This window comes from Zootoca vivipara, chromosome 4, assembly GCF_963506605.1.
Source record: "Zootoca vivipara chromosome 4, rZooViv1.1, whole genome shotgun sequence".
NCBI lineage: Eukaryota > Metazoa > Chordata > Lepidosauria > Squamata > Lacertidae > Zootoca > Zootoca vivipara.
The window spans coordinates 53,749,027-53,762,247 of record NC_083279.1 but is presented as its reverse complement, the minus strand read 5'-3'; the positions used below and the strand labels follow the sequence as shown (position 1 = coordinate 53,762,247).

Genomic DNA, 13,221 nt, shown 5'->3' with positions numbered 1-13,221 from the left:
CTAAGGCCCGGGGGCCAGATGCGGCCCAATCGCCTTCTCAATCCGGCCCGCGGATGGTCCAGGAATCAGCATGTTTTTACATGAGTAGAATTTGTCCTTTTATTTAAAATGCATCTGGATTATTTGTGGGGCCTGCCTGGTGTTTTTACATGAGTAGAATGTGTCCTTTTATTTAAAATGCATCTCTGGGTTATTTGTGGGACATAGGAATTCCTTCAATTTTTTTTCCAAAATGTAGTCTGGCCCTCCACAAGGTCTGAGGGACAGTGGACCGGCCCCCTGCTGAAAAAGTTTGCTGACCCCTGTAATAGAGGGTTCCGGTCGCCCATTGGCTACTAATGTTAAGAAGCAATAAGGAGGCCTTGAAGACTCATCCCTATAATGGATTGCACCATAGAGTCATAGAATTCTAGAGTTGAAAAGGACCCTGAAGGCCATCTAGTCCAATCCCCTTCTCTGAGCAGACTCACTGAAACCAGTGGACCAGATTTAAATGAGTGTATTCTCAATAGAACTAAACACTGTATACATTCAGTACTTCCCTCACTGAAAATGTACAAGGCAATTTTATTCCAAAGTTCAAATGTATATATGCTGATGTTTTCTTTGTTAACAAGAATACAATGCAACAACTACTTTTGTTATAGGGTTGGTAAAGCAATATTGTATCTACTGTATTTTGAAACCCATGTAACAGATGCATCTGGATAAAATTACTTACGTTTAAATGAAAAATAGTATAGGGTTTAATTCAATTACAATACGATTTATAATGTGATCTTGTGGGTATTGCTTCTGTAACAGTTAGACAAAAAATAATTTAATGTAAAGCCCCAAATTTAGAAATAATACGATTGACTTCTTACATGCAGGCAAATTTCCTGTGATGGGGAGCCTGTGGCTCTCCAGTTCTTATTGAATTCTATACTCTCATCATCCCTGAGCCATTGGCCATGCAGGCTGGGGTGGATACTGGGATTTGGAGTCCAGTAGCATCTGCAGAGCCACAGGTTCCCTTATCCTTGCTCTAAGCACTGAATCAAACTTTTTTAAAATAAAAAATCCAAGCAAATTCAGTAGAAACATGAATGTATGGAAAGCAAAGCTCTATACAAGTAAGGTGCATGAAATGCCCAGATATAACAGTATACTTTCTCCCACTTTTGTTTTGCTAGCAGGAAGAGCAAAGCTGCAAATAGTGAAAAGGTGAGCATTCTGTATCCATGCGGTAGTGGCACTGGCAGGATTAACTCACCCATTATGTCTGCTTCAGGAAGGGTGGAGATAATGTACTTTCCCTGTGTTTCTCATGCCACAACTCTAAAGTACAGAACGGCTAAGAGCACAGCTATTCACCCAGACAACATGGTAAACTGGACTGCACCAATTCAGATGCAGGAAGCAAGGAGGGAATTATCTTTGAACGTTCTTCTGTATAAAGTGTCCCATAAAAAAGTTGGCTAGCATATTAGGGAAGAAAACTATGCTTGGCAACTATTTACAGAAAGTTGTTTTGAAGTATGTCCCGTATAATTTCCCATCTGACCTGGTAGAGAATAGCAAGAGATGCATCAGATTGTTGGCATATTACTCAGCTGTTCGCTCCTCTATACATTATAGTTATGGAAAGGAGCATTTGCCAGAAAGAGGCTATTTCCAGCAGTCTTGTTGCATACTGAATACATACCAGTTCTCAGGAAGCTGTGTCTCCATCTAGTGGCAAGCTCATGAATTTCTATAGCCTTACCCAGATTACATACAGTATTAAATACTGTTGTTTATGATCAGTGTTAACACACAAAGCAGTGATAGATGGCAGCCATACTAAAGTTTTTTACACTGCATGACACCGTGAGAGCTGGCTAGATAGGATGGTTTTCACCAAACTCCCTTCTACATATAAGATCAAGGGTGGGGGGAGGACTTCAGTGGGAATCAGGCTGTATACATGGAGGAAGCTTTGTTGTTATTTTTTACCATCATAATGACAGCACAGAACCACTGAAATAGCAACAAGCTCAGGATACAGTCCACATTGAGGTTTATTCAGCTGATCTCATGCTCAGGTGGGGATGCATGGATTAAAGAGTGTTTGCTCCACATATGTGAGCCAGCTTGCAGGAGGCGGTAGAGTTCTTTTCTCAATGATATGGATGACACAGAAAACTGCTAAACCAGGGGTGGATAACTTGTGGTGTGGTCCTGCAGATGTTGTTGGACTTCAGCTCCCATCAGCCATGCGGATGGAAGTGGTAGTCCAACATTTGGAGGCCGCAGGCTTAGCTACCCCTTATGTAATGCACAGGACATTCCAGACGTCTTGGGACACCAATTCCCATCAACATCAGTCAACATTGCCCATAGTTAGGGATTGTTGGAGTCTGCACCATGTTTGCTACTCCTGCTGTAATGCTACGTGGGGTGCTTTCATGATTATTGGTGGTGAATGGATATTTATATAAAACCTTCTACTGCAACTATCTGAATTATCTCAACGGTTCTTCTTTCTGTTCCTTAGGATTTCAAGCACACCAAGTCATTTGTTATTTAAAAGAAACCCACCCTCTGAGGAACACCAAATGAGCATTTGCTGGAGCAGAATATCAAAGGGATGCTTGGACTCTATTATATAAATATGAAGAGTGGTACATGCAAAAAATAAACCAATGGCAAAGCCAAGGCACTATTGCTAAAAGCTGAAGACACACGATTGTCAAAAGTTGTTTTAACATAGTTTGATAGTGCTTTTCTAACCAGGTGACTGTAGATTACACAATTGTAAGGGGTTTCTTACTGTGTAATGTCCCCAAAAGGATAGGAGAGCAGGTGATGAAGTGCACAATTCTAGTCGCCACACCTCAAAAAGGATACCATGCAACTAGAAAAGGTGCAACCAAAAAGATCAAAGGACTGGAACAACTCCTCTATGAGGAAAGGTGACAGATTTATAAAATTGTTGAAGTTGCTGAAGTCCCCACCCCCCACTCCGGTAACTCCAGAACTTCCATGCAATCCAGTGAAGGTAACCGGAGAGTCTGAACAGAGAAAAGGAAGTATATATTCTTTATACCATACATAACTAACTTGTGGGTTTTGCTGAGAACAACCAGTTTAGATGTCTTTAAAAGGGAGCTATGCAAATTCATGGATGGTAAGACTTATCAATGGCTATATACTTTTTAATGATGCCCGTTGCCTGGGAATAAGTGGAGAGGACAATTGCCTTCATGTCTTCCTTGTGGGCTACCTAGAGGTCTCTGGCTGGTGACTTTGGGAAACAATATACTGGATTGTACAAAGCCAACCCTCTAGGAAGAACTGTCAGGAGTAAGTAGCCTGATCTGATCATTACTTCTCTTGGCTCCCTTGGGAAGGGCAGGGTACAAATTTAGTAACTTAAATGAATTATTCAAGGCCAATATTTTGGGCTGGGGCATAGATGCCTCTAGGGAAGATTTGTCCTTTTCTCCATTGTGCAGGTCAAGACAACTGCAACTGCCACCGTACTTGTTAATTTAAGGGGGTAATTCTACCATCAAGCCAGCTGGGGGAAGAACTGTGCAGTTCTTGACTTGTTGACCTTATTTTCTCTATTCCTACATCTTGGTCCATGACAGCCAGAATCTCAGAAGACATCATGTGTAGAGTAAGTGAGGATTTTTCCTGGTTCTAGAGTAGATCTACATGTGATGTCTTGCCCTATAAACAACTTTATCCCAGCCTGCTTGTAAGCTAACTTTAAAGGCCTAAATGGCGGAAAGGCAATATATGAATCAATCAAATAAAGAGCTCTGCAGTTTAAGAGCTTTTTACTCATAATTTTTGTGGAACATGATAGGTTCCACAGCCAAGATCAGAATAATATTGTTCAAAGCCATTTTTGCCTCCGCTATTTAAATGTCTTGACACTTTCAGTCTATCTAATCAATAACAAAATTATGCAGGTATAGGTCTGTTGAAGTGTGGTGCAGTCTTACCACTGCTCATTTTTCTCCCCTTAAACCCTATTTATGATTTATTTTCTGAAGACTGTACATTTTGCCTGAGAAGAAATCCTTTCCACCACTCAATACTAATGAATGCCTTAATGTTTTTATAAAAATCTCTTGGATGGTATTATAAATAAATCACATATGCTTTGTTACTAGTGTGATCATGATGCTGATGCTTAAGGCAAAACACGGGTATGAATGTTAGGTTTCTTAAATAATAAAAAAGCAAGACAAATTCCTAAGCTGGATTCTCATCTCCGTCGACATTGTTAGCATCACCATATTGTTGTTGTTGTTTAGTCGTGTCCAACTCTTTGTGACCCCATGGACCATAGCACGTCAGGCACTCCTGTCTTCCACTGCCTCCCACAGTTTGGTCAGACTCATGTTGGTGACTCCGAGAACATTTATAATCACCATATTATATGTATCTTATTAGAGATGTGAGAAATGGGATTACTACTCCTAGGCTAGGGATGGGGAGTCTGTGATGCTTTAGTTGTTGCTGGATTGTTGTTGGGCCCAAGACAGCATGGCCAATGGGCACAGATGGGAGCTGTAGTAATGCAACATCTAGAAGTCCACAGGTTCCCCATGTTTCCTACAAGCATTAATAGTGTAATGTGATCCTTTTTGTTTCAAGGATAAAAACCTTGTATAGGAAAACCTTAGATCCAAGTATAGATCTCAAATTAATATGCAGCCAGTTCTGATCAACCAAGTAATCAATTATCTGCATTATAGGCACGGCTATGACTAATTAAGTTGTCAAAGGTGGGCCAAAGCTTCAGGTACTATTTACACAACTTTCCTGTGTAAACTACTCAAGTATTTCAAATTTATTTCCCAATATAGCAACTATTTTCAAGCACATTTGCTTGTACCAGCTGGTGTGGACTTTTCAGTTATTCATTTATTTTTTAAAGCATGCCACCAAACCTTCAAGAACAAGTATGGAGTTACAAACATTTACTATTAATCTTGTGTCCCTCCAAGTCTGTACACATTTCCTTAGAAGTAAATCCTACTCATTTCAATGGCATCCATTAAGTAAAGGCAAATATTATATAAGGGTGCCAGTCAACAGTAAATCAGTGAAAGGCAAAGAAACAAACTTAAAACATTTTATATATTATTTCAACTATTTGAGGAATTTTATTTTAACAAATGTAGTCTATTCAATAGTCTGTTAGACCACATTTTCCATCTACAGTATTATATAGACAGGCTCCTGACTCTGCTTATATGGAAGAAATGAGCAGTGTTAAATGAAATTAATTACAGAATCACCCTGTATTTCAATTCAATTCATTGAGTGATAACACTTATATAACCAACTGGAAACAACCACATACTCAGAACGTGCTGGTACCTCCTCTTGTAACTCCAGGTCTTTTTGGAAGTAGAAAACCCTTGAGTCCACCTCCTAAAAACCCCCAGAAGTACCAAAGGAATACAACTGTTGACAAAGAAGCTGAAAATGGGGTGGGAATGGAATAGCTAGAAAAATATGATGGAGAAAAAGCTGTTGAGAGAATCATCTTATCCTGAAAGGATAATAAAAACACTAAAGCTATTTTTGAACAGCCTTGGGACTGGAGAGCAGGAAAGCATGCTGGCTTCTGCCATTGGCCAGAAGACCTAGGGCCCCTCGGAAGCTGCCCCCACCCTGCCTTCCAGGAATAGCATCATGGTAAGAAGATGACACATCTAGCTCTATCCACTAGCCAGAGGAGGAGCTGCAAGGTACTCACCTTCCATCCACTGAAGAATATTCAGCTCCAACCACCCAGTTGCCCTGCAGAAGCAAGGGGATATAATACTCTGACCTCATCCATTGGTCAAAGGAACAAGAGCTACCAATTTCATTTCAAGAAAGAACACCAGCAAGAGAAGATCAACCTGACTTGAACTGGATAGAAGTGCCCTCTTACAGCTCACCCCTTTCATCTGGCCTTGGAAAACTATCTTCTACCTTTCCCTGCTCCCACTCGCCTTTCCATGTGTGTGTTCTTTTAGTTTGTAAACCTGATGGCAGGGACAGTCTCTTTTTATTGAAGTGAGCTACTCTGGGAGAGCGGGCTAAAAGCAGTAAATAATATTAAAAGGGGCAGAAGCAATATTTTAACACAGCTGAGACTGGGCATCAACTATGTCCGCCGCCGAATCCTAAAGGAGGAAAAACCCAATACAGCCCAATGAAGTCTGAGAATGCAGACTGATTGTTGGAGGAAAACAAGGTGAGGGACAGTGGAATGAAGCGGTCTTTCCAATGAGCAAACAAGGCACAGATTTATATTCGACAGAATTCAAATATTCACATTTGAACACTGAACTGTTTATTTAAATTACAACCGCGGGCCTATTCAACACCTCCAGCCACATTGCTGCTGCTTGTGTACTTGCTATCACATCACTTCTGCTCCTCTTCAAATTTGGGCTCTGTCAGATGGGAAAAATGAAAGGAAGTGTCAGTTTATTTTCAAGGTGAAGTTTTCTAAATAGATAGATTTACAACTTGATTCTATTGTCAATTTGCCAGAAATTTAGAACTGCAGCTTTAGCTACACAAATCTGCAAGAGAGGAGAGTGCCCGTCACCACTCTTGAAGCATAACACTCATTCCTTTAAATGCAGGTTGTTGAACAGAGTCTACTTCAATGTAAATGGTGCAAAAGCCACAATTGCTTCCAAGGCAAGTTTTTACATGTAAATATTAGCTGCTTTACAAAGAGATGCATAGAGAGTATATGTATAGGTTATTGTTGTTGTTTCAGCCATCATGATCCTATCAACCACAGGGGAAATATATACACTAATGCAATATTGAGGATCAACATCAACCAAAATATCTATTTATAGTAAAATATACAAGTAACAACAACAACAATTAAAACACAAAATATATAATATACCAAAGGTTAAGAAATGATAAAAAAAATTTAAAAAAACAATGTATGAATGCATAACAATATTATTGGAAACAGAACCAACTGCTAAGATTACTATGTAGAGAACAAGAATATGAATGTATCGCCATAACATTTTATATCAGGTACAACATTTGGGCCCATTTACACACACACTCTCATTCTCACTAGTTTACTGAATAAGTCGCATCCCACAAAAGCATGCTTAAAAATATGTGAAAACATCTGGGGTTACTGACTGCAACCAGTTAGTAAAGTTTTTTTTTAAAGCACTTATTTTATTTAACATGGCATCATTTTCACAATACAAATGTAGGTGGAGAACAGCTTTCGTTTCATTTCCTGAGTAATAAAGTAACATCTCTTATCTGTTCCAGCAGAGCAGCTAATTTCTATTATTTCAATTATCCACACTCGTGTTTTTACATTACTAAACTAGTCATAAAACTTAAAAGCTTACCCTGAAATTTGAATTCTGGAAATTTGGTCATATCTCCACCACCATACATCCGCTGGAGCTTGACCGTTTGTTCACGCAAGCTTTTTTCATATTCTGGACCAGCATCAACAGGGCCACCAGTTTTCCTACAAATGCAAGAGTTAATTGAGTTTTGTTATATCTAGAATGACAGATGGGGAAAGAATCTAAATAAATCACAAACACTAGGCGAACAGAGAACTTGTAGAACAAATAGAACATTTCAAGTACAGTATAGGATCTTTAGTGTAGTGATGCCTATAATGTGTTTTCACACTACGTGAATTGTAACCCTTGTTACAGTTACAATAACTTGTTACAGAGTAATTTTAAAAACTGTTATTACAAAATGACGAATGATTCCATAGGCAGGAGTCAGCAATGTGTAGAGGTGAGAGTATTTGACTTACATAAGATCAGGGTGGTCCAACATGAGGCCCTTGAGGTCTTTTTGGGTGGCCCTCAGGTGAAACCCCCTGCAGCCCTTGAGCTGCCTTCCCAAAGCAAGGTAAGCAAGGTGCTGGGCTTTGGGAAGGTGTGAGGGCTCTGACGGGATCCTAGAGTCCTCTCTCTTCTTTCCTAAAGTCTACCTATTGTTTTCCCAGCTTTGGAAAGGCAGTGTGAGGTGTGTGTTTGTGTCAAATTTTGCTCTTGTTCCCTGCCCCCACATGACAAGACTGTGCAGCCCCCGGGTTCTGTGCTGAAGTACTCTTGTGCCCTACTCGGTATGAAAAGTTGGGCCATCCTGACTTAGATCAAGGAGACCTAAATTCAAATCCCACTCAACCCTTATGCTGACTGGGTGACCAGGAACTGATAATATACACACACAGCTACTTTAGTCTACCTTCTAGAATGGTTGTAAAAATAAAATTGGTGGGGGATCATGCAGTCTTGGAGTAATTTCACAAAGAACATATAAATCAGGGGTGTGATGTTGTTGGGATTACAACTCCCATTGTCCCTGACCATTGGCCATGCTGGTTGGGGATGATGCAAGTTAGGAATCTGCAGAGCCACAAAATATAAATATACAACAAATCTAGACATTGGTTGTATGATAGTTTTATAAGGTGGCCAATATTGTGACTGATGTTAAAAAATGCCAGAAAATGGCATAGTTTTGTATTCAGTTTACAGTGTTATGGAAACTATTTACCAACACCCTTCTGTGGAAGTCACTGAAATCTAAAAGACAGAACAAAGAAATCTCAAACTGGAGAGGAGCCAGGAGCCAGCAAATCTTCCTTTTGATATTAGCACAGCTGCAGAAAAGCAAATATAATATAAGCAGCTGTCCACAATGGAAGAGCATGGGGAAGATTTTCAGCCAGGTGCTATGGGTTTTTGGGGTGGTGGTGGTGGTGGGCGGGTTAAGCTTTATATTGCATTTAGAGCAACAACTCTGGTTAGGAGTGTCAGACTATGACCAAGGAGACCCAGAGCAAATTCAGAGCTCAAATCTTAAAACTCATTGGGGTAACCTTGGGCCAGTCACAATCTCTCTAATGTACCTCGCAGGGATGTTGGGAGCATGGAAGGTGAGGAATAACCATGTATACCGCCTTCAACTCACTGGAGAAAAAGTGAGATATAAAATGGGATTAATAAATAAGTATGGCTGAATTTCAGATCACGGGGAAATGTTTCATTGCTGGGAAGACTAAATCCTATAGCAAGAATACAGACAGCACAACTTTCATATTTGCACTTTATTGTTTACCTAATAATTTGTGAACTTTGTGGAACAGCAACTGTTCAATCTTGAATAACTTCAGCATCCCATGAACAGTTGCTATGGCTGACTATAGCAACAGCTGTGCTAGGCATGCAATACCATTATGTGGGAAATAGCATTCTGTTGCTTTTATTATGTCAGGTAACAACTTCAAATAACAAGCTGTGTGCAAAGTTGAATCCAAATCATGCCTGCAAACAAATGAAGTGGGACTCAGAGAGCCCCTTTGGTGCTGAGTGTGTCACTGATCAGACAGTTGGCACTGAAGGCATGCCTTCAAAGGGGTTTACATTCAGTACTGACAGCAAGTGCCCTCAAATGGTTGCCCCCTAATGCAGCTGATCAATAAGTCCTGAATGCAAAGGGGGGAAATGGAAGCTCACTTTAAGCTGCCAGTTGTTCCTTTGCGACCATGTTCTTACTTGCTCTGCAGCAAGCTTCACATATAATGTTACGAATACTGCAGGGCGGCATTGTCATGGTCAATTAGGACCCCTGCCAGTCCTAACTGGCCCTTGCCTGCAGGTTCCTGGTGTCTGCTTTTATATATTTAAGAAGTTTTAAGCTCTACCTTTCAATATAAAAGATTTTTAGAGGCAGCTTAAAAGACACTGTACAACTCAATGTAGGAGGAGCTGCTAAGGAATATCAATTACAATATCATGCTATGGACTAAAGGACTTTTAGGCTACAGCCCTAATACGATGTATATTATGTGGAGGAGGAATGGAGTGCTGTGTTCATTCTCTGTTCCCAGCATAGAAATACAACAGGCCGCTGGAGGAGACACAGAGCTCTCCATTGCTCCTCCACTAGCCCCCACCAGGCAAGTAACTTTTGAGCACTTATTCAAAAGTCTAATTTATGTGTCTGAATTTACTCAACAGTTACCATATGATGCAGAACTTGATTACTTTCCACAAGCAAACAATGTAAGAAATACATTTATATCCATATACAGTAAGGGGGGGGAGAGGAGTGGGACAAAATACCTCATGAGATGTGTGCAAACCTGGTGTGGTGGCCACCTACAAGAAATGTCTGACCTCTGTAATTGCCAGCAAGGGTTTTGCCAGCAATTACTAAGTCATCTTTTGCAAAGGGATCAAATACTTATTTCACTCATTATAATGCACATCAACTCTGACTTTTGTCTTTTGGGTTTTTGGGTTTTTTCCTGTTGTTATTCTGTCTCTCACAGCTACAATAAACCTACCATTAAAATTATGGACTGGTCATTTCTTCGTCAGAGGGCAAACGGGCAAATTTAGCAGGGGATCAAATATCACCCCCCCCACTGTATATTTCATAGCAGGCTGTTATTACTGGGAGTCAAGTACTACAAGGCCTGTCAAAGAACCAACTTCCAACAATAAAAAAATTAAATTGAAAATTATCAAAATGCCAACAATATACCAGTAATCAAATGACTGGAGCCTTGGCATTCTGCATTTACTACATTCACTTACTGGCTCTTTGTGTTATATTCTCTGATCTTGTCCAAAAAGAGTTTCTGCACAGGATCAAGTTCCTTTGCCTTATTAAAAGCAATGGCCGAAAAGCCGATGTTTCTACGCAAGTGGAAGGAGATTGCGGAACGGAAAACAGAAGAAAACCTGAAGAGCTGTTGGAGAATCATGATGTATCTGTAGAAGTTTCAGCTAGAAAGACATAAGGATCTATCAGTTACATCTTACATATTTCTATTCCTATCTGAACCTCCCAACAGTTGCAGTTCCACTGGGGAAGCCCACTTTCAAGTTTCAGCTGATTGGGACACCACAGTAGTTTTGACCAGACGCAGGGCATTCTAAGTTAGCACTGCACCATTTTGTGGCAGGGGTGCAATGGAATATGTTTTGTTTAATGTTTCAATATTTCTTTCTGAAACTATCTGGTGACAAGCTGCATATAAGATTTGATGAAGAATTTGTAAGATGCTTGACACTATAACAGATAACCTAGTCCAGAGGTATAGACGTTTTCCACCCTGAGTGCCACATTACCAAATGGGCAACCTTCCAAGGATGGGTGAGGCAGAGGTTAAAAGGGGGCAAAGTTTGAAGTATAAATGGGCAAAGCAACAAAAGCAGCCCTTAACCTAATACAACACACTACATTCCAATAATGGAAACATCAGATTTCCTTAGTTCATGGACACAATCCAGCCAGCCAAAACTATTTGAGAAGGGTGTGGAGCAGATCCAGTGATGGGTGTTGGCTGGGAAAGAGTACTCATGACCAGATGGGTCTCATTTGACACCTCCCTGCACCCCAGGTTCAAGGTTCCCCACCTTCATTCCAGCCAAAGTTAATGGGTAAAGTTAAATTTCCAACAGACTGCTCCCCCATCCCATTACTTTGAATGGAACATTTCTATCACAGCTCCTTATTCTAATGGCTAAAATGAAACATTCTTAGCTTTTAAAAACAATTGATCAATAGAGGTTATGAATTTCTTTTCTTGCATTCTCCTGACTCAAACAATACACCTTTAAAAATGCTTTAAAATTCCATAACTGCTTCTTAAGGGTACTTAAGTCAGGGGCGCCCACCCCAAACATTTGAATACACACAGAGGCTGGACGCCTCAATGACGCCCCTCTGGAGACTTCACCTGGGGCAAAAAAGTGGCTAGCCCCTCCCCCCATAGCTACGGCTTTGCTTAAGAAAACATCTCAGTTTAGACCAAGGGTCCCCAAACTTACCCGGCAAACGCTATCTCTGGCACACTCCCGACCTGGAAAGCGCTGGAAATAGCTTGTGTGCATGCGCAGAAGCCTCCTCCAACCCGGAAGTACACCGGAAATTATGCCTGCATGTGTGCACAAGCTATTTCCGTCGCTTTTACCGTTCGGAAGTCTGCAGCCGCACCGTGCCGTTAAGAGCGGGCGGCGGGGGTCCCCGGGGGCCGCATAAAAGAGCCTTGGGGGCCGTATGTGGCCCCCAGGCCATAGTCTGGGGACCCCTGGTCTAGACTATGCTCATGTGTGAAACTAGGTCAGAAAGAGAGCACCAAGCAAGAGCTACAAGCAGAGGTTGGGCAACAGGAGCGTCTGGTCTAGAAACCTGCCAGGGCGGCAGCATTGTTGGGTATCTGACAAGGCCCACTTTAGAACAGGGGAGTGGGCGCACTGTCAATCCCGATCCTGCTGCTGCATTTCCTTGCCTGTTCATCTGTCCTCTTAACAGGATGCAAACCACGACAAGAACGAGAAACCAGACTCAGCCACCCACCACCCGCTTCTCCTTTCTCAAATTGGGCCGGAGGGAACGCAAAAGCGAATGGACAGTTCTGGCTGCGGGGGAAATGCACCCACACTCAGAGAGCATCCTTTACCTGTATAAGCTAACCCCCACCTCCCAAAAATCCCTGGGGAATCAGCATTGGTCCGTCCTTGCCCAATCTAGTCTAACCCAGATAGGTTCGCCTCACGGTCGACCTTTCAAAGTACTGCGACTCCCTCACTTCGGAGACTGAAATTCTTCAGGGGAGCTGCGCTTATGGTTGATTTGCTACCATTCACCCTCCTGAGATACCGCAGAAGCCGGCTAATTCAAAGGCCTGGGAAGGCGGTTAAACTCGAAGGTGGTTTCACACCGACTGAGGCGAACCAGCAAGGCCCAAACGAACGCACCCACCCGCTCGGCCTCCTCAGCGCCGCGCTCTCTCGCGTCCGGTTCAACCCCGCAGAGGAACCGCCGGTCACCTTGCCGGAGCCCGCAGTCACAGGGAAGACCTGACTCGGCCCCGCCTCCAACAGGCGCAAAGGGCTTCGGGAGTTTTCTTTTGAACCCCCCGGCCTTTCGCTTTCCGCCCCAACACAATTCTAGGCCGCCTCGCCGTACTTAAGCCTCAGATTCCCTTGCACCGGCCCTTTATAAAAGAGAAAGCAAGCCCGTTGAAAGCGCCTCAGAAACAGCGACGTACCTCCTTTGCTTCCCGTCCCCGCTTCACCGGAAATGGATGGATTCACTTCCGGCTTCAAGTAGGCGGGTAGGGAAAGACCAAAAGCTATTTTGAGTTTGACTGAGGCGCTTTCCTCGGGAGGCGGCAGCAGTTTCGCAAGGGACGCCGGGAGT

At 42.1% G+C, this 13,221-nt stretch overlaps 2 protein-coding genes across 6 annotated transcripts in view; one reads left to right on the top strand and one right to left on the bottom strand.

The window, feature by feature from the left end:
* JAM2 (junctional adhesion molecule 2) overlaps positions 1–4,227 on the top strand; it is a 28,118-nt gene extending 23,891 nt beyond the window's left edge. For 2 of the 3 annotated variants that reach the window (XM_060273625.1, XM_035114860.2), the window contains 2 exons: positions 1,176–1,206; positions 2,519–4,227. In XM_060273625.1, the coding sequence (XP_060129608.1) occupies positions 1,176–1,206; positions 2,519–2,633 (146 nt within the window). In that variant the 3' untranslated portion in view covers positions 2,634–4,227. The remainder of the gene's footprint in view (positions 1–1,175; positions 1,207–2,518) is intronic. The other variant, XM_035114861.2, reaches the window with a different exon arrangement.
* Positions 4,228–6,311: 2,084 nt separating this feature from the next.
* Positions 6,312–13,192, bottom strand: ATP5PF (ATP synthase peripheral stalk subunit F6). 3 transcript variants are annotated; one of them, XM_035114865.2, is made up of 4 exons: positions 13,070–13,192; positions 10,608–10,799; positions 7,383–7,507; positions 6,312–6,434 (listed from the first exon to the last, which is right to left on the bottom strand). In XM_035114865.2, exons 2-4 carry the CDS (start codon positions 10,775–10,777, stop codon positions 6,406–6,408), a joined length of 324 nt encoding a protein of 107 aa, XP_034970756.1. In that variant the 5' UTR covers positions 10,778–10,799; positions 13,070–13,192; the 3' UTR covers positions 6,312–6,405. The 3 variants fall into 3 exon arrangements, with proteins under 3 accessions (XP_034970756.1, XP_034970753.1, XP_034970754.1); XM_035114862.2 differs by lacking the exon at positions 13,070–13,192 and adding an exon at positions 12,781–12,971; XM_035114863.2 differs by lacking the exon at positions 13,070–13,192 and adding an exon at positions 12,777–12,902.
* Positions 13,193–13,221: the final 29 nt, after the last annotated feature.